Source organism: Pogona vitticeps, chromosome 2, assembly GCF_051106095.1.
Source record: "Pogona vitticeps strain Pit_001003342236 chromosome 2, PviZW2.1, whole genome shotgun sequence".
Lineage (NCBI taxonomy): Eukaryota > Metazoa > Chordata > Lepidosauria > Squamata > Agamidae > Pogona > Pogona vitticeps.
Genome location: NC_135784.1, coordinates 25,448,985 through 25,476,982, shown reverse-complemented (window position 1 = coordinate 25,476,982; position 27,998 = coordinate 25,448,985). Strand labels below are relative to the sequence as shown.

General features: G+C 41.6%; 1 protein-coding gene across 2 annotated transcripts; it reads right to left on the bottom strand.

Annotated features, from left to right (window-relative positions):
- Window positions 1-289: 289 nt before the first annotated feature.
- Window positions 290-27,822, bottom strand: LOC110069949 (uncharacterized). Of its 2 annotated transcripts, XM_072988810.2 has the most exons (6): window positions 25,587-27,822; window positions 23,818-23,900; window positions 23,416-23,542; window positions 20,897-22,468; window positions 11,948-11,957; window positions 290-1,561 (listed from the first exon to the last, which is right to left on the bottom strand). In XM_072988810.2, exons 2-6 carry the CDS (start codon window positions 23,896-23,898, stop codon window positions 367-369), a joined length of 2,985 nt encoding a protein of 994 aa, XP_072844911.2. In that variant the 5' UTR covers window positions 23,899-23,900; window positions 25,587-27,822; the 3' UTR covers window positions 290-366. The 2 variants fall into 2 exon arrangements, with proteins under 2 accessions (XP_072844911.2, XP_020633181.3); XM_020777522.3 differs by lacking the exons at window positions 290-1,561; window positions 11,948-11,957 and having other exon boundaries at window positions 18,313-22,468; window positions 26,502-26,608.
- Between the last annotated feature and the right edge of the window lie 176 nt (window positions 27,823-27,998).

Genomic DNA, 27,998 nt, shown 5'->3' with positions numbered 1-27,998 from the left:
ACAGACTACAGGAGACCGGTAAAAGGATTGGATAGGGATACATTTTATCTCCCTTGTTCAAATAATCTGTGAACATGTTGGCTGCAATCCTGTAGTGACTTAATGGCAGCATCAGTTTAATTGTGGTCAGAAATGGAGTCTAATGTTGCATCAATGTAACTGCATTAGTCACAGTGGCAAGATGCTTTTAAATAAGGAATTGCCCCTCCCATTACTAGGTTTCTCCCAGGTGTTTGACTTGGGATGCAAGTAATGAATAAACACAAAGAAGACAAAAATGAAGACCACAGAAGAATTACTAACTTTAATGCTAACAATGAAGATATCAAAATTAGGAGACTTCCTTTATTTCAGTCTAATTAATCATCAATCCAAATGAAGTCTGCAGCTTAGAAACTGGAAGAAGACGGAATCTCTTTCCACACTCCATACATATGTATGCTTCATCCCTGTGTGAGTCTCCTGATGTTGGGTAAGTCTTGAGCTCAGATGGAAACTCTTTCCACACTCCATGCAATTATATGGTTTCTCCTCTGTCCTTCGCTGCTGATCATGGTGTCCTTCCAGACTGAAGCTCCTTCCACACTCCATATCTTTACACCGTTTCCCTCCTGTGTGAGTTCTTTGATGCACTGCAAGATTTCCTTTCTGGTTGAAACTTTTTCCACACTCCATGCATTTATATGGTTTCTCCCCTGTGTGAGTTCTTTGATGCAGCCTCAGATTCCCTTTCTGACAGAAGCTTTTTCCACATTCCATGCATTTATGTGGTTTCTCCCCTGTGTGGATTCTTTCATGCAGCCTAAGGGCGTCTTTCAGACTAAAACTTTTTCCACACGACGTGCATTTATATGGTTTCTCCCCTGTGTGAATACTTTGATGCCTCTTGAGGGCACCTTTTTGAGTGAAGTTCTTTCCACACTCCATGCATGGAAATGGCTTATTCCCAGTGTGAAAAATTTGATGCTGTCTAAGGTTCCCTTTCAGACTGAAGTTCTTTCCGCAGTCCAGGCATTTGTAAGGTTTTTCCCCTGTATGAGTTCTTTCATGCACCCTAAGGGCATCTTTCTTACTGAAACTCTTTCCGCACTTCATGCATTTATATGGCTTCTCCCCTGTGTGAATATTCTGATGCCGCCTAAGGTCGCCTTTCTGAGTGAAATTCTTGCCACACTCCATACATTCATATGGTCTCTCGCCTGTGTGAAAACTTTGATGCTTTCTAAGGCTCCCTTTCAAAGTAAAACTCTTTCCACACTCCATGCATTTATGTAGTTTCTCCCCTAGGTGAAGACGTTGATGCTTTCTAAGGCTCCCTTTCAGACTGAAGCTTTTTCCACACTCCACGCATTTGTATGGTTTCTCTGAGTGAAAACCGCGATGCTTTCTAAGACTTCCTTTCAGACTGAAGCTCTTTCCGCACTCCAGGCATTTGTATGGTTTCTCCCCTGTGTGAGTTTTTTCATGCACCCTAAGGTACCCCTTGGAAGTAAAGCTTTTTCCGCACTCCATGCATTTATATGGTTTCTCTCCTGTGTGAGTTCTTTGATGTAAAGCAAGGCTAGAAAATATAGTGAAGCTCTTGCCACAAACCAAACATTCCCATGGTTTTGTCCCTTTGCTTCTTCTTTGGTCAGACAACCTTCTACTGTCACTGAAATGTTTTGCAGCGTCCATGCCTTGATACCATTTTGATCCTGACTGGGTTCTGCCACATCTCTTTAATTTGCAGTCTGCCTCTTGAGAACTGGAGGGCTTTTTCTTTCCTTTCTTGGACGAGTTTTGCACGCGAGTCTTTATTCCTCTTGCAGTCCCATACAGTTTTCTTCCCCCTTCAGGCTCCTTTACTTCCAATGACACCGGAGATGATAATTTCTGGCAGTTCTCAAAATCTTGACCATTACCTAAATCAGAGAGATAAAGAGAGAAATATTATCATGTCAGAGAGATTCAGAAGTACTTGGAAGCGTCAAAAATGCACCAGAAACCAAATTATCTCTTTGTGTTGGTCATTTTTTTCTCTGTGTGTCCTCTGCTGGAACAAAGCCATCTTTTCAATAATCTGGGATTGGGGAGGGAAAGAGAAACTAAACCAGATAAAGCTCACAGATTTTCTTCCTCTTAATCTATCTGTATTTAGAAGCCAAGATGAATAAACATGGAAGAGCAGCATGCTATTGCTCTGTGTTGTATTCAGAATTCCTCATTAGTCCAGACTTGTTCCGATTCAACTGCAGCTTCCAAATCTATTCTAAACAAGGTCACATGTTGCACTTTCAATTACCTGTTTTTATCTGTTCCACCCAAGAGACAGGAAAGGGGAAGATAAGGGTGTGTAACTGAAAAACAAGAATTATGAATACTATGGGATTTCATGAAGACAATATGCTTGGCAAAGTTGAAGGCATTAGGAAAATAGGAAGACCTAACATGAAATGGATTGATTCCCATTAACGAAGCAAAAAACCTTGCATTTCCAGGATCTGGGGAGGTTGCTAATGACGGACGTTTTGGAGGTCATTTTCGAGTACATTCAAGAGCAGCAGACAGGAAATAGGGTGACCTATTAAGCTGGGAATCCTGCCAGTGGATTCAACACACCTTGTGCCTGATGGCTGCTGATGGCTGTAAAAATAGAGGCTGAAATGTCAATTTAATCTCCTCTATTGTTACCAGACACATACCTAAGGAAGTAACTTCTGTTGTCTTCTGTGTGTAAGAATCCTGGGCACATGGATCTTCTTCTTCCAGCCGAGAGATCAGGTCTGCTTTGGGAAGTTCTTTCAAAGAAAGAGACAGTCTGGTGAGTACAGAATTTCCAAGCATTCTCTCTGTAGGCATCCTTCAGTCTCGAAAGACTATGGTATCGTGCTCTGTATGGAGGACTTGGAACAGCGTCTAGTGTGGCTGAGGAGGCCAATTCGAGAGTGACAATCCCTTCCACACTGGAGACAAATCCAATCTGTCCCCTGTCCAGCTCCCTGGTTTTGCTTCCTTTGTGACTTCCTCTTTGCCTCAGCCTGCTGGACAATGGTCTCTTCAAATTGGGAGAGGCCGTGATGTACTGCCTGCCTCCAGGCTGAACGATCAGATGTCAGAGTTTCCCATCTGTTGAGGTCTATTCCTAAGGCCTTCAGATCCCGCTTGCAGATGTCCTTGTATCGCAGCTGTGGTCTCCCTCTGGGGCGATTTCCCTGCACTAATTCTCCATATAGGAGATCCTTTGGAATCCGACCATCAGCCATTCTCACAACGTGCCCAAGCCAGCGTAGACGTCGCTGTTTCAGTAATGTATGCATGCTGAAAATTCCAGCTCGTTCTAGGACTACTCTATTTGGAACTCTGTCCTGCCAGGTGATACCAAAAATCCGTCGTAGGCAACGCATATGGAAGGTGTTCAGCTTCCTCTCCTGCCGGGCACAAAGTGTCCAGGACTCGCTGCAGTACAGGAGTGTGCTCAGGACACAGGCTCTATAGACCTGGATCTTGGTATGTGTTGTCAGTTTCTTATTGAGCCATACTCTCTTTGTGAGTCTAGAGAACATGGTGGCTGCTTTCCCAATGCGTTTATCCAGCTCGACATCTAGAGAGAGGGTGTCAGAGATGGTTGAGCCAAGGTACACAAAGTCATGAACAACCTCCAATTCTTGTGTGGAGATGGTAATAGAGGGAGGTGAGTCCACACCCTGGCCCATGACTTGTGTTTTCTTCAGGCTGATTGTTAGTCCAAAGTCTTGGCAGGCCTTGCTGAAACGGTTCATGAGTTGTTGGAGGTCTTCAGCAGAGTGGGCAACAATGGCTGCATCGTCTGCAAAGAGGAAGTCCCTCATGCATTTCAGTTGGACTTTGGTCTTCGCTCTCAATCTAGAGAGATTAAAGAGCTTTCCATCTGATCTAGTCCGGAGATAGACACCTTCTGTTGCAGTTCCAAAGGCATGCTTCAGCATGACAGCAAAAAAGATCCCAAAAAGTGTTGGTGCGAGGACACAGCCCTGTTTCACTCCGCTTCGGATGTCAAAGGGATCTGATGTTGAGCCGTCAAAAACTACAGTGCCTTTCATTCCATCGTGGAAGGACCTGATGATGTTAAGGAGACGAGGTGGACATCCAATCTTGGGAAGTATTTTGAAAAGGCCATCCCTGCTAACCAAGTCAAATGCTTTTGTAAGGTCTATGAAGGCCACTAAGAGTGGCTGTTGTTGTTCCCTGCATTTCTCCTGCAACTGTCGGAGGGAGAATACCATGTCAGTGGTGGATCTATTTGCTCGAAATCCACACTGTGATTCCGGATAGACTCTGTCTGCAAGCACCTGGAGCCTCTTCAGCACAACACGGGCAAGCAGCTTCCCTACAACGCTAAGAAGAGAGATACCACGGTAGTTATTGCAGTCACCCCTGTCACCTTTGTTCTTGTACAACGTGACAATGTTTGCGTCCTTCATGTCCTGTGGTACTCCACCTTCCCTCCAGCAGAGACAAAAGATTTCATACAGTTCGGTGATGATGATCTCCTTACCGCATTTCAGCACTTCAACAGGGATGTTGTCCCTTCCAGGTGCCTTGCCAGAGGTGAGGGAATCCAAGGCCGCATTTATTTCTGCTAGGGTTGGTTCGCTGTCCAGCTCTTCCAAGACAGGCAGGCACTCAATGTTATTTAATGCTTCTTCGGTTACTACATTCTTTCTGGAATATAGCTCGGAGTAGTGCTGCACCCAGCGTTCCATCTGCTGTGCTCGGTCCTGGATGATCACACCTGTAGTAGACTTTAAGGGAGCAGATTTCTTCTGTAATGGACCTAAGGCCTGCTTGATACCATCATACATTCCTTTGATGTTACCTGTGTCCGCTGCTATCTGTATCTGAGAGCAAAGCTGAAGCCAATAGTCATTGGAGCATCTCCTGGCAGCCTGTTGGACTTGGCTACGAGCGGCTCGAAGAGCTTGCAGGTTGTACTCGCTAGGACAGGCTTTGTATGCTGCTAGAGCTCTTCTCTTATCCTCAATGGCTGGCATTAACTCCTCCGAATGGGCTTCGAACCAGTCAGCCATCTTTCTGGTCTTCTTGCCGAAGGTGGACAAGGCGGTGTTGTAGACAGTGTTCTTGAAGTGTTCCCATCGTTCAGGTGCATTTACATTAGCTGGACCTGGAAGGGTTTCCTCGAGTGCTTGGGCAAATTCCTTCACTTTTCTTTGATCGCGAGTCTTGTTGATGTCAATACGTGGTCTTCCTTCCTTTTTCATGTGATACAATTTCTTTGTTCGCAGTTTTACTCTACTACACACCAGGGAGTGATCAGTATCGCAATCAGCACTCTGGTAGCTGCGTGTGATCGTAACACTAGGAAGGCTAGAACGTCTAGTGAGGATCAAATCGAGCTGATGCCAATGCTTGGATCTTGGATGTCTCCAGGAAACTCTGTGTTGCAGCTTCGTATTAAAGAATGTGTTGCTGACACAGAGACCATAGTAACAGCAAAACTCCAGTAAGCGTTGGCCATTTTCGTTCATCTTTCCAATGCCAAAACGGCCTAGACAAGTGGGCCAAGAATTGTGATCAGCACCAACTCTAGCATTAAAGTCTCCAAGAATGAACAGTGACTCTCTTTCAGGGACTTTTTTGATAGTAGCTGCCAGATCGTCGTAGAATTTGTCTTTCACTTCTGGAGTGGATGACAGTGTTGGTGCATATGCACTAATGAGGGTTACTGGTCCTGCTGATGAGTGGAGCTGCAGAGACAGGATTCTTTCACTCCCCACAGTGGGTGGAACAATGCATCTCAGGAGAGTGTTTCTGACTGCAAAGCCAACACCATATTCCCTGGTCTCATTCGATGGTTTTCCCTGCCAGAAGAATGAGAAGTTTTTTTCTTTGACAGATCCCGAGTCTGGCAGTCTTGTCTCTTGCAGGGCAACAATGTCCATCTGCAGTCTACTCAGTTCCATGTCAATGACAGCTGTCTTGCGCACATCGTCTATTTCTTGCAGGTCGTTAGGAAAGCCGTAGTCAGGAAAGCCAGGGGTCATTGTCCGTATATTCCAGGTGCCCAGCTTTAGGGCAGAAGTTTTCTTATGATTGTTGCATGGTGCACAGTTGTCGATCTGCTTGTCGGGTTTCACCCTAAACCCCACGCACCCCGTGAGGTTAACAGACCGTGGCGAGGTAGCACCTTACTGGCTGGGGGCTGCCCAGCTTAAGGCGGGCGGTATCTACCTAGTGAGGTGCAATGACCTCTCCCACCGTCAGAAGTAGCCCCTGGCGTCCTGCTCTACGCCAATTCAGCAGAGACTTATAACCGGTAACTGCTACTTCCCGTGTTGTTTCGACGCTGTATGCGAAGCTGGAGTGTCCTCTCCAGAGCACGAAGCCTGGGTAAAATAGTATGGAAGATAGGCTGTTACCCAAGCAGCAAATCCCCCCTCTCCACATCGCTGAAATGGTCCAGTGGAAAGGCAAGAGCCGATACAACTGGTTCCAGCAACGTCGCAGGAGTTGGCAGAGTGAAAGAAAATGCCTCCGGGACTCCGGCTCCGGATTTTGCCTCGAGGTTATCTCCTGAAGCCCTTTCCATAAGTGGATATAGCCACAAGGCAGTGGAGGTTAAAATTTGGAGTTTTCCTTCTCCTAGATGGGCTGCCTTCCAGGGCTGACGAGTCCCACCTACCCGGCCCAAGCATTCTAACTTGTTGCTATTAACCCTTCAGCTTATTTCTTATTTCCCCTTATTGCTCAGAAATTACTCTAACCCTTTTGGAAAAATACACTAGAACTAACAGTACTGATATAGTTCAAATCCTGAAGGTGTGTGCAACTTTCCAGGCAGACTACTCTTTATCATGATGAAGGAGCCATTCTGGGAGCTGTGCCAGCCAGGGACTAAGATAGCTACTTCACCCAAACGCTCTTCCTTATGTCAGAAAAAAATTAAACCCAACCAAGACAAAAAGTTTTTTTTTAAAGCAGAAAGTATACAAGTGTAGGGAAGAAAGAATGCTCCAGGCCACTGCAGCACCAAAAGAAAAGCATCTGGATGCTTATTTTAACTTAAAATCTTCGTCATGATAATGAGGCCTAGCAGATTCAAATAGCAGTGTAGAGCAGTGGTTCCTAACCTTGGGTAACCCAGGTGCTCTTGGACTGCAACTCCCAGAAAACCTGGCCAGTGCAACTGGTGGTGAAGGCTTCTGGGAATTGCAGTCCAAGAACACCTAGGTTACCCAAGTTTTTGAACCACTGGTGTAGAGCATTGGTTCTTAACCTTTGTTACTCAGATGTTTTTGGACTGCAACTCCCAGAAGCCTTCACCATCAGCTCTGCTGGCTGGGGTTTCTGGGAGTTGCAGTTGAAAAACACCTGAGTAACAAAGGTTAAGAACCACTGGTGTAGCGCAGTGGTCCCTAACCTTGGGCCACCAGATGTTCTTGGACTTCAACTCCCAGAAATCCTGGCCAGCAGAGGTGGTGGTGAAGGCTTCTGGGAGTGGTAGTCCAAGAACATCTGGAGGCCCAAGGTTGGGGACCACTGGTGTAGAGGATTCAGAAAACAGACCAGGAATGAACAGAAAGACAGGGAAGTTGCCAAAAAATGAAGCAGGTCCGCTGCTGGATATACTATAGCAGAGCCATTACAACTCCTGTGGTAATTAATCTAATACCAGCAAAAGGCAAAGACTTAACAGCACCAGTGATATCTATTGCTCAAACAGCCAGTTTAGGCCTGTATAGACAGCGATGGTTTGTTTTAAAATCTCTTTTTTTGCCTGTTTCATCATTCTCGTTTTTCATTTTTATTCTTATTTTTCGTCTCAATGGTTCTACACGTCACCTGAGGAACTGGCAACAGAGGTGGGGTTGATGGGCAGGCAGGTTTTGTTTTTTTTTTGCCAGCATACTGTGGGATGGTATAAAAACAGTAGCGAGAAGCTGCGCTATTCAATAAATACATTTTTTAACAAAAGTACTACAGAGATCGAACTTATTCCAAAATATTTGAAAGCACACACAAACAAAATCCAACTGTCATAAAAAATATTAAAAAGCCTCAGGGAAAGATGGCTTTGGAAGTGACTTTTACAAAGTGTATGCAGAACAGTTAGAACCACATTTGCTTACAGTATTATAGATGGGTGTGCCGTTACTTTTTTTAATATATATTTTTATTTTCAAAACTATTAAGGGTAGGGTAAGGAATATAGAAGGTAAAGGGGGTGGGAGGGGTGGAAAAAGGGTTTTGAGGATAAGAGAACATCAAATATATAATCATTCAATCTTTTCATATTAAGTATATAAGCATATAATCTGTTCATATTCCAGTAAGGGCTCATCTTTCTACTTCTTCTTTTTTAACTATTTGATTACCCCCTAGCTTTCAACTTGTAATTATATTATAGCTTAAATCTAAGTTATTCCAACACCATCAGAACACCAAGACCAGTTGTAAGATACATCCCCTCTTTCACCCTCCTTTTGTCTTAGAAATACATTCGACAGGCCTAACATAGATGGGTGTGCCGTTACTAAGGCTATTCCACAGTCTTACTTAGCATTCAAGGTCGTAATTATTTCCAAGCTCAGAAAAGTTCAAGAAAAGTTTGGATTCCTATCAGTCAACTGCTTTACAGAACCAGGACTCCAGGATATGTGGACCACCCCTTCATCCTTGCGCCTCACAGAATGAAACATTTTGGCAAACCAGGAAACAGCACTAATCCCAAAATGGCCACAGATCAACCTGTTAAATATATGGGGGATTGGAGTAAGAGACCCATAATGCCTTGCAGCTCCCACAGAGTTTTGTCCCGTCCACCAACCCCCCACCTACATCTCCATGATATCTGAGAGAAGCCATTCCTCAGCCATAAGAAATATCTGAAAGGAGTTTGTTTGTTATTAGTAAGACCTCCAGAATTCTGTCTAGGATCTCCTGTAGACTTTTGGGAGCTGTACTAAAAAGAAAAGAGAATCTTGTGCCTAATTACATAACTTATTGGGTGAGATTTCAAAAGCCTTTGTATCATCTGGGAATTCTTTGATACAAATTGTTGAGTGACAACAATGATGGACCAGAAAATGTGCTTAATTGTTACCATTGTCACAACTGCCACTGTTGCTGCCACCACCAAACCGGTTTAACAATAACACCATACTGGTGTTCATCCACATTCATTATTATGCTTCTGACTTTTGTGCTGAAAACCCCTGACCATTCCCTTTATAGCCTCTGCTCAATGTTTTAGGTTTTGGGGAGAATGGATTGAATTTGGATTTTATAAAGGGGAAGGGATGTGCGCCTTTGCGAGAGCCAATGCAATTTAGGAAGGGGAATGGGGATTCATAGAGAGGATGGAAATTGATTAATTTCCAAATGATCCGGGTGGTTGGGTGGAATTTTTGTCTTGTTGTTTTGTTGCTATGTGTTATTAGATGGTTTAGGCTTGTATGATTTTGTTTCATGCTTTTAAAAGCTAAATGAAGAAAGAGCTAAATGAAGAAAGGACTGTGTCAATCACATAAGGCACCTATACATTCCACCCACCATAAAAGGCGTCAACAAGACTTTCAGCCATGCTGGTCATTGGCACAGATTCTATCCTTACCCAGAGAAGTTACCATCCTGTAGTTCTCCAGCATGACTTCCTTATACAGAGCTTTTTGGCCTGGATCTAGTAGATCCCACTCCTGCTTGGTGAAAGACACAGCCACCTCCTCAAAGGACACCAGCTGCTAGAAGAAGAAGGAAAAACAGTTACCTGCTACAATCCTTGCAATAGACTGCTGCACTCTTAATATCCACTAACAAGTGGATATTTTAAAATATTTTTTCTTCTTTTGCTTCATCCTGGCAGGAGTCACAATATCATGAGATTAACATGAATGTTCTTATACACCGTAGCAGCAGAAGTAATGAAAAGAGTCTTCCTTCAAACTCCCCTTCCACCGCCCAATGCAGAGAGAGAAGCTTGCATTTCTCCTTACCTGAGACAGGTATATGGCCATCCTTTCCTCTCCACCACCAGGAGGAGATGATCTAGAGCCTGCCTCTGTTGCCACTGTACTCCCTATGATGGAGACAAAAGAAGCATAAGTGAGGCATCTCAGAGATTCAGGAGGGGGCGCTCCGAGCTAATCTGCGTTTCTCATTGCATCATCTGATCAACGTAAAAAAAATGTGAATTAGCCTGCCCCCAAATCTGCATTTTCTGCAGGTTTTCATAACATGGATGCCCTTCCCCGAGGCTTATAGTGTGGCTTATATTCCAGTTTGGCACTGACCTGCACTTCCTTGTGCTCAAGTCCATTTGCCCACCTAGAAAATACATGCATGTATAGCAGAGGCTAAATATTCTTTTTGGTCTGACCAATTCAAAATCCTTTTGGTCCACAAAGTCAGTCTCACTAAAAGCTCTTACAGTACCACTCTCTCACTCCTCCTTGTTCAAGCTTATTTGGGGTTTTCCCATCAGAGTTTCCATTTCCTTGCAACTTTCAGTCTAATCAAGATATTCCCAGACATTTGCACACATTTACTGGAAGCTGGGGGGGGGGGAAATAAACTCTCAGTTAAAACTCTCAGAACAGCACCTACAATATTCCAGTCCACCTGAAGACCTGGAAGTGGGGGCTGAGGAGCAGCCCCTCCTGTCTCTGCCCTGTGACCTCCTCGGTTTTCAAATTCAAATAGAAGTCGGGACCATTTCCAACTTCTGCTTTCTACTGGAAAAACCAACACACATCCCTTTGGGTCCGAAATCTTAAAAGGGACTCTGTGGCATCCCTTAGAAAAGGGGTCAGGGAACTTTCTTACCTTTTACCCCCCCAAAAAAAAATTTTTATATATGCCAACAATACCCCCTTGATTTGAAAGGAAGGAAATCATACATTATTTGAATTCAAAATCTTATTGAATCTATTCAAAATTACTTTGAAAGCTTCAACTTACTTGAAAACTTTAGGTTTTGGAGAAATGATGTTGCTTCATCTTGGATATGAGAGCATCAATATTGGGGCTCTGCTCATCCTCACTACCCCTAGAATTTTCATTTTTACCCCATTTGGGGTAATTTACCCCTGTTCCCTCACCACTGCCTTAGAAGGATCACGCATCCTTGAAAGGCTGTTTCATTTTACCAAAGGGCTGGCAGGAAGATTGGCCAACGGTGGGGGGCGATTTGGAAAAAAAGCTTTTTTCCAGGCTGATCCCTAATGCCCCAGTGGCAAAAGGCTCTTTACTATACACTAGTCTAGGTAAGTGAGTGCAAGGGGGAGGTGCAGACGAAATGCAGAATAGGATTGAGCAGACTGTCGGCATACACCTGAAGGCAGGTGCAAAAATGTTATTACAGGGCAGAAACAGGATTGCAGACCCAAAGTGTCTGGGAGGAGATGCTCCGCTCAGGAAAATAGTCCTGAGTGCTCCAGTTCAGAAGCTGAGCCTCGCGATCTCCATTCTGCCCACTAGGAAGGAAACGAAAACAGACACACCGGTTTCTGCGGGGGAAGAGGTTACATATACAGTAGCTTTTGCCGGTCTGTTCCTAAACTCCCCAGGCTTTTTTCTTTACACCTTTCCCCCACCTCCCAGTCTAAATCGCTGGGTCACTGGGGCGATCGAGTAGTAGAGCTTCCAAAACAGGTCTCTTAACAGAAAAACAGGAGGCCACGGACCAATTTATTTATTATATTTTATTATAATTTTGGTTAAATATGTATTCTATTTTATTATAAATAATAAACCATTTATTATTTAAAATGTTTCTATCCTGCCTTTCTCCTTAAAAACTGCATCAGTTCGCGAGCAAGGATCCCAAGGCGGGAAAGTGGGGAGTCCCTTCCTCAAAACTCCCTGAAACCATTCTGGATTCCCCCTCCCCCCCCCCCAATCATCCCACCAGGACCCTTTTACCTCTTTGTCTTCCTCTCTCCGAGCAGCACAGCGGCTTCCCCAAAAACACCTCTTCTTTCCTTCCCGGAAGACGAGGTGCTTTGATTATTTTCTTCCCCACCTTGTGAACATCCTGCCTCTCTAGGAAGCTAGCCTCCATTTATTTAACCCTTGGAAGGCTGAGTGGAAGAAGCTGACCTTCTCTCTCTTCGTCCCCCTTTGTGGTCCAACCTTTTCTGGTCAGTACCACATTTGGCTACTGAGCTAACAAACCTTTACAGAGTGGTCGACCAGACCAGATGGGCGGGATATAAATCAAATAAATAAATAAATAAATAAATAAATAAATAAATAAATAAATAAATAAATAAATGAAGGAATGAATGAGTGAATGAATGAATAAATAAATAAATAAATAAATGAAGGAATGAATGAAGGAATAAATAAATAAATAAATAAATAAATAAATAAATAAATAAATAAATAAATAAATAAAAATCTCCAGATTTAGTAAGGGAAAAGCAGCCTGGGTAGAAATCCCAGTATATAATATCATACACAGTAAGTTGGTTTCAACTTTGCAGCACAGAACAGAGGTAATATGGTACACTGTAATTTATTTCATTCGGTTAATTAAAATATTTTCATCCTGTCTCTTTCTCTCCTTACAAGGGACTCAAGGTAGCTTACATGATTGAAAAGACAACATTTAAAAGCTAAAAACAGTAAGTATACAGAAGAAGATAACCAATCCCAGTCAAATAGTCAAAAAACTTCGCTGGTTTAGCTTCCAAGTAAAAACTTTAATAAAACCATAAAAGATCAAGCTTTCAACAAGGAAAACACATCCTGTCATCTTCAGTACACCATTTTTTAAAAAGAATTTTTAAAGCTCATAGAGGGAGATGTGGCCTTTTGGATAACTTGGACCCATGTCATTTAGGGCTTTATAGGCTTAAACCAGCACTTTGAATTGTGCCTGGGAACAGACTGGCAGCCAGTGGCGCTGCTCTAAAAGGGGACCTATATGTTCCCTGCAACCAAGTGTTTGTCATCACTTACAACTGAGGAATAATGACTTTGATGACAATAGAGAAAGTGGCAGGGTAGGGATAAGCTCTGTTGGAGCATTAAAGGTAAAGATAAAGGTTCCCCTTGACATTTTAGTCAGTCGTGTTCGACTCTAGGGGTTGGTGCTCATCCCCGTTTCCTAGTCGTAGAGCCAGCATTTGTCCGAAGACAATCTTCCGTGGTCACGTGGCCAGCGGGGCTATACACGGAACGCTGTTTACCTACCCATCGAGATGGTACCTATTTATCTACTTGCATTTACATGCTTTCTAACTGCTAGGTTGGTGAGGAGCTGGGACAAATCGACGGGAACTCACTCCGTCGCGTGGATTCGATCTTACGACTGCTGGTCTTCTGACCCTGCAGTACACAAAGGCTTCTGCAGTTTAGCCCACAGCGCCACATGTCCCGTTGGAGCATTAGAGATCTGCTAATCTCCCTGCCATTATACCCTGCACAGGGTAAACCTCAGAAAACTCCCAGACGCATAATGCTGTGCTGCCACTTCCCTTGTCTTCATCATTTCTGAGAGAAACGATGATCTCTCAGCTGTAACTGAAGAAAAACACCTAAAAGGTATTTGCATTTGATTTGCTTGCTTGCTTAAGGCTCGGGAGTTCTGGATGAAGGAACTCCTGCAGACGTTTGGTGGCTGTAGTAAAAGAAATATGAAAATCCTAGCCCTAATTGTATCCCCACTTGGGTGATAATTAAAACAACTGCTCCTGCACTGCAGGGATTAAATGCTTGGTTCCCGCCCTCCATGGGTCATATTAACAAAGAAATACTTACTGGTCCTCCAATTCCCCATTAGGCTAGACCGTCTTGGTCGCCATTGCACCCCTCTGCTGGACCAGTGCACCAGCAGAGGGGAGTGCCGAAATCTGGGCTTGGAGGATGGGTATTTCTCTATGGCGATTTATGGCTTCTGGGATAGCTCTCCATGCCAGCTGTGGCACATGTGCCATAGGTTCACCATCACTGCTCTGTCCACTACAGCACACAGGGAAACATTTGCTAAAATAGCCCCTCTGATTTTCCTTCCATGCACCATGCATTTTTAATGCCTTCTTTCCTGTGTTCATACTTCCTAAAGTTCATTTTACTAATGAAACTCCTTCCATACTCCACACAGTTATCTGGCTTCTCTGCTGTGTGAATACTTTTTTTTTTTTTTAGATTTTAATATTTTTATTATTTTCTTTTCTTATACAGGTTATAGTTACTGTACAATAACAATGTTTCTACTGCACAATGCATTACAGAACATTTAATTAAGATTAACAATGAAGCAATATCAAAACAGTGTTCCTTTATTAATATTCGTAAAGAGGATTAACAGTTACTTCGATACAAACGTTAAAAGTAATGGTAATCTTTAGTCTAAAAGGTCATGTGTTACAGAGTGTATTTGGAAGTTTTATATCCTGTCTTTTGTCTCATATAAAAATACAATAAAACCATGTCGTACCAAAGCCGTGCTTCATTTTAAGTTCTCCTGCTTGGCGGACTTCTTCAGTTAACTTCTCTGACAAGGCAATATCCCATACAGAGCTACACCCACTAGGCATGGTTAAGACCTTTGTGCTGTCTGGCCAACATCTATCCATCTGCCACCAGCAGGAAAGTTATGAGGTTCTTGTGTAGCACATTTTTGTTATCACTTCCAAATATGTTATGTAGCATCAAGAGTGTATTGGGGCTGATTTATTGGATTTTTATACTGAAAGTTATTTTCAATATATCGTCCCTAAAGGTTCTAATTTTTGGCATATAACCAGCACAGATGCTCTCCACACCAACTCCAACACAATTTAGTGGATTCCTTGGTAAAAGGTAAAGATTCCCCTTGACATTTTCAGTCCAGTCGTGTCCAACTTTAGGGGGCGGTGCTCATCTGATTTTCAAGCCGTAGAGCCAGCGCTTGTCTGAAGACAGTTTCTGTGGTCACATGGCCAGCGTGACTAGGGAACGCTGGTTTACCTTCCCACTGTGGTGGTACCTATTTATTATTTGCATTTGCATGCTTTCGAACTGCTAGGTTAGCAGGAGTTGGGACAAGTGACGGGAGCTCACTCTGTTGCATGGATTCGATCTTACGACTGCTGGTCTTCTGACCCTGCAGCACAGGCTTCTGCAGTTTAGCCCACAGGGCCACCACGTAAGATGTGCCAATTTAAGAGTTAGGTCTTAACTCTACATTCTCCTTGATGTTTGCAGAGATAGACTTAAATGGTCTTTGTGTCCATACCTTTTTCCATGTTTCTTAGATACCTCATATGCAAGATCCGTTGCCCACGCACATTTTAAACCTGGGGTTGAATAGTTTTCTAAATTAAGTTTTTTTTTTTTTTTTTAATTTTTAATTTTTTAATTAACATATCCATACATAACCATTTCTCTTATCTTTACATAGTCATCATTTCTCCTATTTATTTCTACCCCCTTATCCCACCCCCCCAAAGAAAGAAAAAAAAAAAAAACAGAAAAAGACCATTTAATTTTAAATCTGCAACCATGAGCACACCTTTTGGAGTTTAACCAATATAACATTATTGGCCCCCCCTTCTCTTACCCATCTTACATATCCCGACCATTTCTTTCTTATCTCTAATGTTTTTTCTTCCCATACCTTATCCTGTGTCAAAATCGACAGTATGTCTGATTGAATCCATTCATATAAATACCAATTCCATCTTTCCAAAGTCCATTTTGATGCATCCTTCCACCCATAAGCTATTACTGCATGTGCTGCTATAATCATAGCTTTAAATAAATTCTGTTTAGGTTTTTTTACTTTATTATTCCCCAGAACTCCCATAAACAAGATTTTCCCAGTCAGCTGCAAGTTAATATTACATACGGCGTTCACCTTTTCTAAAATCAGCTGCCAAAATTCAATAACCTTAGGGCATTCGCACCAAAGATGTGCATAATATCCCTTACTCCTCTTACAATGCCAGCAACTTGAATTCAAACCTTTTATCATATAAGACAACTGAGGGGGTGTCCTATACCATTTCAATATTAATTTCATCTCCAATTCTCTAAATTTATCCATTTTGATTTCCAATATGCCTTCCATTAACCCATCTATTTCGTATGCTGACAATGTCATTTCTCTTTCCCACTTCGTTTGTATTGTCCCAATCATATAATCTTTATCTGTATTTATCAAGTTATACAACTTCCTTGCAATACCCTTCTTATTATCCTCTTTATTATTATATAGTTTTTCTAGCGGGGTATCCTCTTTATTTAGTATTCCAGAATACCTTCTCTGTTTCAAAATATTGTATAAAGCCATAATCTGTAACCAGTATTGTCTTCCAACTTGTCCTACTACATTTTGTGCCGGAATCTGTATCCCCTGAGGGTTGTATAAATCCTTCACTCTATAATAGCCAGTTTCTTTTAGTTTCTTCCAAAAAGTTTTCTCAATTTTCAAATCCTCACCTAGAGATTCTAGTGGGGTCCATTTGGAAAGACTTGGCATCCAATTAAGTTGCCTTTCCCCCCATATTATTAATGCTGTCTGTCTTGGACCTATTGTATTTTTAATGTCTTTTTTAACGTTCTGTGTAAATATTCCAAATTTACCTACTTCTTTATTTATTGTATCCTCCCATCTTACCCATTTCTCCACACTTTTCCCATCTAATTCCAATAGCATTTTAATTTGAAAAGCTTCGTAATAGCTTTCCAAATGTGGGAGACCCCACCCTAAATCTTCCTGTGGTGAATATATTACCCTCTTTACTATTCTAGCTTTCTTCTTCCCAAAAACCCAATTTTTTAATTCTTGGTCCCATACAGCTAACTGTTTTTTAGGGATGTACTCCGGGAGTACCTGAAATAGATATAACATCTTTGGTATTATAAACATTTTTATTGCCCTTATTTTCCCTAAAATACTTATATATCTATTATCCCATTCGTTTAGTTTTTCCTGTATCCTTCTCCAAGTTATTTTATAATTAGTTCCCATCAAATTTTTAATACTTTTTGTTATTGTTATACCTAAATACTTTAATCTCCTAATTCCTAATTTCATACCTGTCAGCTTTGCTATTTCTTTTTGTTCCTTTAAATCTATCCTTTTAAACATTATTTCTGATTTCGAAATATTTACTCCTAAACCTGAATATTCTTTAAACTCTTCTAAAATTATCAGTAGTTCTCTTATTGCATCAAGAGGATTTTGTAACACCAATATTATATCATCCGCATACAGATTTAATTTAATTACCTCTTTCCCTACTGTATATCCTCTTATTTTACTACTACTTCTAATTTTTTCGGCTAAGGGTTCCATAGATAACACAAACAGCATTGGGGATAAGGGACATCCCTGCTTCACTCCTCTCTGGAGCAAAATTTCTTTTGTATAATTATCATTAACTTTAATCATTGCCTTCCCTTCTCTATAAATTTCTTTTAATGCTATCAAAAAGGGACCGTCAAATCCAAATTTACTTAGTACTTGAAATAAATACCCATGACTTAGAGTGTCAAATGCCTTGTATACATCTAATTTTAAAAGGGCAAATCTTCCTTCACTGTTTCCGTGATGTAGAGTATTAATCACATTCCTTATAGGGTGTCCAATATATCTCCCTTTAACAAAACCATATTGATCCTCTCCTATTAATCTTGGGAGTGTTTTCTCTAATCTATTTGCTAAAATTTTTGCAAAAATTTTATAATCCTGGTTTGTTAAACTAATAGGCCTATAAGAGTTGGGGTCCGTCGGGTCTCTCGATTGTTTCAAGATTATCATGATTTCTGTTTTCCTCCATGATTCAGGGGCTCTCCCTCCCTTCATTATCTTGTTAAACAAACTCTGCATTTCTGGAACTATTAAAGGCCCCACCATTTTATAAAATTCTGATGTAAAACCATCTAAGCCTGGTGATTTCCTACTTTTTAAATTTTTAATAACTGTCAAGATTTCTTGTTGTGTGATTTCTTCATTTAAAATTGCTAAATCTTGTTTCTTAATTTTGTTCACAATAGCTTCTTCAAATTGTTTCTCTTCATTTACTTTAAATAACTTACTATAAAAATCTTCAAAGATCTCCCTTATTTGTTTGTCTTTAAACACCTTACTTCCCGTTTCATTTTTCATGCACCCTATCTTTTGTTTTTCCTTTCTTTTCTTCAAATAGTTTGCCAATCTTTTCATCGAGTTTATATTTGTTCTCTGATACTCATTCCTCACCAATAAATCTTTTTTCCACAAAAACAAATTATCTAACTCTTGCAACTCATCTTTCACCCTATTCAACTGTTCTTGTATTTGTCTTTCAAACTTCACCTGTAATCTTCTTTGTAATTCAACTATCTCCTTTAGTTTTTGTTCCCTTTTAAAATTCACCTTTCTTCTAAAATGAATTTCTTTAGAAATACATATTCCCCTGATTACTGCCTTTGCAGCATCCCAAATTATATCTTCCTCCGCAGATCCTTTATTTTCTTTAAAATATTTTTGTATCCCTCTTATTAAATCCTCTCTATCCTTTTGTTGCAAAAATATCCTAGAGTTAAACCTCCACCTTCTAACTTTCTGTTCCTCCTCCAAACCAATCTCAACAAGTAATGGTGCGTGATCTGAAATCCATATAGCTCCTGTTTCCACTCTATTAACTTCCATATCGTTAGTTTCTTTCACTAAGATATGATCAATACAGGAAAACTTTTTATACCTTTTTGAGAAAAAGGTAGGATGCTTTTCATCCTGCAGGAGACTAAATACCTCTTTAAGTTTCCATTTTTTTAAGTTTACTTTCTTATTTTCCCTAATATCATTATTCAAATCCCCTGCAATTAACAAGTCTCCTTCATAAAATGACTGCAATCTTTGAAAGGTTCGGTTCAAAAATAGGGTTTGTCCTTTGTTAGGTGCATAAATACATGCCAAAGTATACTTCTTTCCATTCATCCTGAATTTCACAAAAATAAATCTTCCATCTCTATCTTTACATTGTTCCAAAACATCTATATTCATTCTAGAGTGCAAGAGAATGGCCACACCCCTTGCTTTGTTTGTTCCCCTTGACTCTATCTGCAAACTCCAGTCAGTAGACTTCATCAAAGGTCTTACGTCTCTCTTACTCTTATGCGTTTCCTGCAGACACAGAATATCAACCCCTTGATCCTTTATCATCTTATTTAATCTATAACGTTTCAGATCTGAGGCCAAACCATTCACATTTAAGGAGAGTACTTTAATTATCCTCCCCATTTTTTGTCTATCTCAACTCCCCCTGGTGTGCCCCTATTATTTACTATTTTTTGATGGTCTTTCCCTTCCCCATAGCCCAAAAATAACCCCTTCCCAAGGAGTTGGGTAAGGATTCTATATCCCCCCATTTTCGTCTCTATACGTGGAGATCTGTCTACCCACATACTCCCCCCCCAAAAAAATTTCATTCTTTTCAACCAACACTAACCAAAAAAAAAAAAAAAAAAACTATTTTCACGTGGTATAAATTTTACATTCCTGAAGGAAGCTTATTCATATTTACAGTCACATATAAATTCCCTCAATCTTCTTCTTCTTCTTCTTCTCCTCCCTCCTTCTCTTCTTCGGCCTCCTGAGTAGTACGTTGTATGTTAAGTCTGTATAGTAACTTCTCCGCCTCTGCTGGGTTGCTAGCTTTCAAGAGTTTTCCATCTTTAAAAATTAAAATATTGGCTGGATAACCCCAGGAAAATAAAACACCATTCTCATGCAACTTCTGTGCAAAGGGTTTCATAAGTCTTCTTTCATTCATGGTTTCTGGTGATAAGTCAGGGCGAGGAAATATCTTCTGTCCCTGAAGTTGTAAGTCTTTAATTTTCCTGAGTTTGTTCCAAACATAATTCTGCGTTTTCTCTCTTGAAAAAGCTATTATAATGTCTCTAGGCCTGGCTCCAGGCTTTGGTTTCGGTTTCAGAGATCGGTGAGTGCGTTCAAGGTCCTCATCTGTTATATTTATGCCATGTTCCTGAAAAAAAGCAATTACAGTCTTCCCAAGGTCTCCTGCAGCAATGTCTTCTGTTACTCCTGAAAGTCTTAAGTTCCTTCGCCTTTGGCGGTCTGATAATATAGCCAGCCTTTTTTTTAATTGCTGTATTTCTTTCTCGTTGTTTTCACTTTTTTTCACAGCATTATCTGCAGCTGACCTTGCTGTTTTAACCTCTTCCACTAATTGCCCAAACTTAGATTGAAGCGCTTTTAGGTCTTGTCTAATATTTTTCTCCATATTAGTTATCAACTCCGACAGTTCTTTAACTTCACGTTTTGTCGCCATTATGCTTGTTATGTTGTTTTGTTGTTTTCACGGAGAGTATTATTGCTTGTAATTAGCAAGGAAAAACTCACCAAGTCAAGGGAAAGTTTGTAGCTGAGTTTCCGGAACCTCCTCAAAAGTTCCTTCAGGCTTATCTTTCAATTGTTTGGTTGTATTATAGTTTTATCTGTAAGTTTCCTGGAGGGCGATGTAAAGGCGTCTAGCTTCGTCGACGCATGCGCAGATCTCCCAGTTTTCTAAATTAAATTAAGTAATACTTTAGATGTTACTGAAGTAATCCTATGAAATAGAGTCAACAGTCTCTTGCTGTTTTAACATTTTCAATATCAATGAGACAGCTGAATGATTAGACACTCTTTAATTTTTCTACAAGAAATATATGTTCCACTAGTGAAGAAATCATGTAGTGTATAAAGACACATCATTTCCCAGTTGCAGAATTGTTGTACTTTGTGTGCATGGCAGAGTAATGGCTGGCATATGACAGTTATCAAAGTTGCGAGTTGTTTGGGTGTTGCTATCATCCCTCGTATGAATACTCTGATGCACCCTAAGGTTCCCTTTATGAGTGAAGCTTTTTCCACACTCCATACACTTATATGATTTTTCTCCTGTATGAATATTTTGATGCAGCCTAAAGACACCTTTCCTACTAAAGCTCCTTCCACACTCAATACATTTATATGGTTTCTCCCCTGTATGAATAATTTGATGCCGCCTAAGCACCCATTTCTCACTGAAACTTTTTCCACACTCCATGCATTTACAAGGCTTCTCCCCTGTGTAACTTCTTTGATGCAGCCTAAGATTTCCTTTGTGACTGAAGTTCTTTCCACACACCATACATTTATATGGTTTCTCCCCTGTGTGAATTCTTTGATGCAACTTAAGACTCTCTTTTCGACTGAAGCCCCTTCCACACTCCATACATGTATATGGTTTATCTCCTGTGTGAATACTTTGATGCCGCCTAAGTACACCTTTCTCACTGAAGCTCTTTCCACATTCCAGGCATTTATATGGTTTCTCCCCTGTGTGAGCTCTTTGATGTTTAGTAAGACTTGAGCTCAGAAGGAAACCTTTTCCACACTCTATGCATTTATATGGTTTCTCCCCTGTATGAGTCCTCTGATGCTGCCTAAGGTTTGCTTTATCAGTGAAACTCTTTTCACACTCCATGCATTTATGTGGCTTCTCCCCTGTGTGAATTCTCTGATGCTGCCAAAGGTTCGATTTACCAGTGAAGCTCTTACCACATTCTGTGCATTTATATGGCTTCTCCCCGGTGTGAGTTCTCTGATGCTTCTTAAGGGCCCCTTTCTGACTGAAGCTATTTCCACAGTCCATACATTTATATGGTTTCTCCCCTGTGTGAATTCTTTGATGGCCCCTAAGGGCCCCTTTCTGACTGAAGCTCTTTCCACACTCCATGCATTTATACGGCTTCTCTCCTGTGTGAGTTCTCTGATGGGCAGTAAGGGTCCCACTATCACTGAAGCTCTTTCCACACTCTGTGCATTTATAAGGTTTCTCCCCTGTGTGAGTTCTTTCATGCACTCTAAGGTATCCTTTGTAATTAAAGCTCTTTCCACACTCCACACATTTATATGGTTTCTCCCCTGTGTGAGTTCTCTGATGCTGCCTAAAGCTTGTTTTATCAGTGAAGCTCTTTCCACACTCCATGCATTTATATGGGGTCTCACCTGTGTGAGTTGTTTGATGCCACCGAAGCTTCACTTTATCAGTGAAGCTTTTTCCGCACTCCATGCATTTATAAGGTTTCTCCCCTGTGTGAGTTCTTTGATGGCGCTTAAGATTCCCTTTCTGGCTGAAGCTCCTTCCACACTCCATACATTGAAAAGGTTTCTCTCCTGTGTGAATTCTTTGATGTGAAAGAAGGGCAGAAATAATAGTGAAGCTCTTGCCACATTCCATACATTTGCATATTTTCTCCCCTTTGTCTCTTTCCTCAGAAAATATTCCATTATCACTAAAATGTTTTCCATGGTTCATGTCTCGATATAGTTTTGATTCTGACTGGATAATAGCATATTGTTTTGATTCACCTTCTGCCACCTGAGAACTGGAAAAAAAATTCTTTCCTTTCCACATGCCTATATTTAGTTTCTCTGGATTCCCAAATAAATCTTGTCCATCCTCAGACTCTTCATCTTCCCATGACACAAGAGACAGCCTCTGGCAGTTCTCATTCGCCTGACCATCACCTAAATTTAGGAGAGAAAAAGAAATATAATACACTTCACAGAGTTGTTATGCAAGATGTGGGAGCTTCGGACTTAAAAAGATTATTATTTCTTCCTAACCAGAGACTGAATTGTTTTTTCCCCATTGTCTCAAGGATGATCACCTTTCCTTCTCCATGTCCTCTCCTGAATATACATAATCTTTTCAGTAGCCTGTTTTTTGTTGTCGTTTAGTCGTGTCTGACGCTTCAGCAATCAATGAAGGGGCAGTAGCCTGTTATTTTCCCTCAAACCCATCATAGGCATTTATTTCTGAATGGTTTTATGAGGCCCTGAGGACTGTGCATAGGAGAGAGAAAAAGAACTGCAACCAGGCTTTGGGAAGAAGAGAGAGATGAAACCAGGAAAAACACCCTGCTCGTCTTCCTGTGAATCTACCTGTGTTTAGAACCAAAGATAAATAAATTTTATGAAGGTGTATGCTATTGAATTTGTAATTCCTCATTAGTCTGGGGTGGTTCTGCTTCAACAGCAGCCTCTGAATCTCCATGGATAAATCAGGTAAAGCACCCTCAATTACCTGACTTTTTATCTGTTCCTTTAAAGAGAGAGGAAAGGAGACGATAATGTACTGTTCTTACGAGACCAAGATCATGAATGCTATGAAACTCTATGGAGCACCAAAACATGTTGATTCGTAATCAAATGAAGTCTTCTAACTAGGAGGTAAAATGAGTAGACTTAGGCTATGTACTCTAGACATATATATCATGAGAAGACAAGACTCCCTAGGAAATATAATTATACTAAGTAACATTGGGACACACTGGGAAAGGAGAAAGGCCTACCACAAGATGGACTGACTCAATCAAGGAAGCCACATGAGGCACGTCTTTGTTCCAGCTGCCAAGAAAGGAGTCAACAAGACCTTTAGCCCTGTTGGCCCCTGTCATGGATTTTGTCCTTACCCAGAGAGGCTACCATCCCACGGATCTCCAGCATGACTTCCGTATAAAGAGCTTTTTGGCCTGGATCCAGGCGATCCCACTCCTCCTTGGTGAAATACACAGCCACCTCCTCAAAGGAAACAAACAGCTAGAAGAAGAAGAAGAGGACAACATTGTCTACCCAGATGCATACAGCTATGCTCATACTATCCAGTGTCAAGAAACAAGTGTGCAGCTTTGCAAATATTTTTCTTCTTTCCTTTTATCTTTGCAGTGTCCATGAAATCACAAGAGCTGAAGGAGAGCTCTTATATGGTCACATTGTAGTAGGCAAAGTAATGCAAAGAGGAATATTCTTTCAGAGTGCCCGTCCACCACCCAACTCTGACATCTGGCATCCCTCCAGATGGATCCCTTGCTTACCCAAGGCAAGCATACAGCTCTTTTTTCCCATCCACCATCGCCGGGAGATGATTCAGAACCTGCTTCTGTTGCCATTGCCATGCCTGTGAGACAGAAAAAGAAAGCAGAAGGTAAACCATCTCAGAGATGTCTGCAGTTGCTGCTGTCATGCCATGTAAACAGTGGGAAACTGGGTCCAGGGAGTGCTGGCAAGTGACATCACGCAGGTGGCTGTGGAGAAAGAAGCTTGGTCAGGAAGGAAAATTCCCAATTTTTCTACACATTTAGGCTTCATGGTTTTTAACCTTAAAAGTGGTATGTAGCTTTCCGAAAGCAATAAAGAAACAGTATTTCACATCCCAGTGTCATTTTTCTTCCTGATCTTGGTTGTGTCCTGAAGTGCATAAATATAAAGGGGAAGGGTGTGCTGAATGCTGTTAACTATTAATTGAGTTTACTGTACTTTATGGATAAGCAGAGGATGTCATTAGACACTGCATGGTTTATGCTGCCAGGCTAAAGACAATAACCGTTAACAGCCTGGAAATAATTCTCCACACAGAAAAGGAAAGGCAAGACATATCTTCTTAGTGGTTGATCTTCAGATATTAGCATTACATCAGTTAGCTATTCCTAAGATTTCTTACTTCTGGACGGATGATTAGTATTAATAATATTTATTTATGTTGCACTCTGCACCAGAACGCATTCTAATAAAACCAACAATGTACAAACACATAACAGCGATGGCTCCCAAGTTGAACAGGTAGGTTTTCAAACCTCATCTAAGTGTGTCCAACTCTGATTCCCTATGAAGGTGCAGGAGGAGAGAATTCCACAGTTTTAGAGCCAAGTGGAAAAATACCCAAAGCTTGAAATTTGACCTCTTAAGCTGGAATCTACTGACCGAGTCCTCTTAAGGGGAACACGCCATGCCACCAGCTCTGCAAAATAATTAGGACAGGAACAATGTAGGGATTTAAATGTAAGGACAAGGATATAAAAATATATATTTGACCTGATAGGTAGCCAATGCAGCCTGAGAGATCATAGTTTATGCACTGAACTGCACAACATGAACACATGGATTAGTGTTCTCCTGCCCACCCTAGAAAATGAATGCTCATTTCACATCTGGCAAGTATGCCTGAAGGTCTGTTCCTCTCTTTCTGTCAGAGAGATCCAAAATCCGTAACATCAGCCTCACGAAATGCTCTTATAAACCCACTCTTAGTTGTTTCTTTCCCCACCAAGCTGTCCAATTTCTTTACAAGTTTTTCATTCATTAAGATATGCTCAGGCACCTATACATTTACTGGGAGCTGGGGGGGGGGGAGAATGACACACCACTCATTAAGTTCTTAATATAAAAGACTCAAGTAGACATAAATGATTTTCCAGCTTTGACACAAGGCATAGCAGGGCATGAACAAGGCTGGCACAGGCAGAAAAGAAACCCCAGCCTTAGAAACCCTCCATTGTTTATCCTGAAAAGAAGAACAATCTCTGCTCCTAAAGCACAGGGTTCAGATAAAACTCTCAAAGCAACATCTATAACGTTTGGGTTCACATGAAAACCAGGGCGTGGGACTGAGCCACAGCCCCTCCAGTTTCTCCTTTGAAACCTCCTCTACTTTCAAAGACAAATGAAACTCGGGATAGTTTCCAAACCCTGCTTTCTGCCTGGCTAAAAATTCACCTGGGTCCTTTCTGCTCAAGAATCTTCAAGGGAATGTTTTGTATCTCTCTGGTACTTACACTAGAAACAGCTTTCACCATGACACACTTACACTTGAAAGGCTGCTTCTTTTATACCAGAGGGCTGGCTGGCAGGAAGATTTAGGGTTCACTTCATAGCTGGAAGCTTAGATCTTTTGTGGGTTTCTGATGCATTCTTCTGTTTGATGCCTCCTGAGAGGAGCCCAGCCCTTTGGCAAGCAGTGCACAGAGCGTGCATATTTACTGTACAAACATGAGGCATGGAGGACCTGTTGATTGTGGTTTTAACTACAACCTTAAGGTTAATTGGCTAAATGCAAGCGCAAAAGAGTGCCACAGGCGGCAGACCCCGTTATCTTTGAGGACATGCTCAACTCAGGAAATGGTCCACAGTTGAGAAGCCCTGAGATTCATCCTGAGCATGGCAAATTTCCATTTCTCCCAGGATTGTTGTTGTTAGGGTCTGTCAGGTCACCTCTAACTTAGGGGGGGGGGGCTATGAATGAGTGACCTCCAAAATGTCTTGTCCACCAAAGCTCTTCCCCACCACCATGGAAATGAAAACAGGCCCGCTGGTTGTCTAGGGAGAGATGAAATATTTATTTATTTATTTATTTATTTATTTATTTATTTATTTATTTATTTATTTCATTTATACCCCGCCTATCTAGTCAGTTATGACCACAGTGTTTTTTTCCTAGTCTGCCCCTTCTCTCTCCCCCCCCAACAGCTCTGCGGATGGAAGGCTCTTTATCTCTACATCTTTCTCCCTCTCCCAGTCTATATCATCCCACTGACTGGGATGATCGAGGGGGAAGATCTTCTTTTAAGAGAAAAGCAGGAGGGCAGAGCCCAATTTTTGCACCAGGATTGCATGGATCAGCTCCCTAGCAAAGATCCCAAGAGGAAAGGGGTCTCTCTCCTCAAAACTCCCCTAAGCCATTTTTGATCCCCTTCTCCTGTTATCCCAGGGTCACCCCTTTTACCTCTTTGTCCTCCTCCCTCCGGGCAGTGGCCTCACTAAAAAAAAAAGCCCTCCTCTTTCCCTCCTGGAGGACTAAAGGAGGAGCTTCCTCCACTCTCAAACGTGTCGCCTCTCTAGGAACGTAACGTCGGTATATTTAACCCTTGGAAGGATGAATAGCGGGAGGTGGCCTTCCTTCACACACGCCTCTTTCTCACTCCAGGCTTTTCTGTTGAGATGATGATCATCAGCCGTGATTTTTCGCTCCTGAGTTTCCAATCCAATGAGAACAAGAGCTCCTGATGCAAAGGAAGAAAGGGGGCATGGGGTTTAAAAGGGGGGGGGGTTAAACAGCTGGGTATAATATGAATTATAATACAGATTTCTTAGGCAGTTTTTGGAAGTTTGCTATCTCTTTCCTGGGAAGAGTAAAGGGTGGATTCTGAAATAAAAATGAAAGCCTAGAAAGTACATTCAAATTCCTCACAGCTTCTCTTTCCAGTCAAAACACATAAAACATTACCAGTCTCTTTAAATCATCTTTCATTTCGATTAACACTTAAAAATTAATTTGAATTAATTCAGGTTTTTAGCAATGGGCTATACTGTACCTAATTTAAAGCACGCTTTAAATACATCTTTAATCTCTCTAGATTGAGAGCAAAGACCAAAGTTCAGCTGAAATTCATGTGGGACTTCCTCTTCGCCGATGATGTAGCCATTGTTGCCCACTCTGCCGAAGACCTCCAACAACTCATGAATCGTTTTAGCGAGGCCTGCAAAGAGTTTGTACTAACCATCAGCCTGAAGAAAACACAAGTAATGGGCCAGGGCATGGACTCACCTCCCTCTATTACTATCTCCATGCAAGAATTGGAGGTTGTCCATGAATTTGTGTACCTTGGCTCAACGATCTCTGACACTCTCTCCCTAGATGTCGAGCTGGATAGACACATTGGCAAAGCAGCTACCATGTTCTCAAGACTCACAAAAAGAGTATGGCTCAATAAGAAGCTGACAGCATACACCAAGATCCAGGTCTATAGAGCCTGTGTCCTGACCACACTCCTGTACTGCAGTGAGTCCTGGACCCTTCATGCGAGGCAGGAGAGAAAGCTGAACACATTCCATATGTGTTGCCTCCGACGCAACACATATGGTATCACCTGGCAGGACAAAGTTCCAAATAGAGTAGTCCTAGAACGAGCTGGAATTTTTAGCATGTATACACTACTGAAACAGCGATGTCTACGTTGGCTTGGGCATGTTGTGAGAATGGCTGATGGTCGGATTCCAAAGGATCTCCTGTATGGAGAATTAGTGCAGGGAAATCACCCCAGAGGGAGACCACAGCTGCGATACAAGGATATCTGCAAATGGGATCTGAAGGCCTTGGAAATGGACCTCAACAGATGGGAAACCTTAACATCTGAGTGTTCAGCCTGGAGGCATCACGGCGTCTCCCAGTTGAAGAGACCCTTGCCCAGTAGGCTGAGGCAAAGAGGCAGTCACGAAAGCA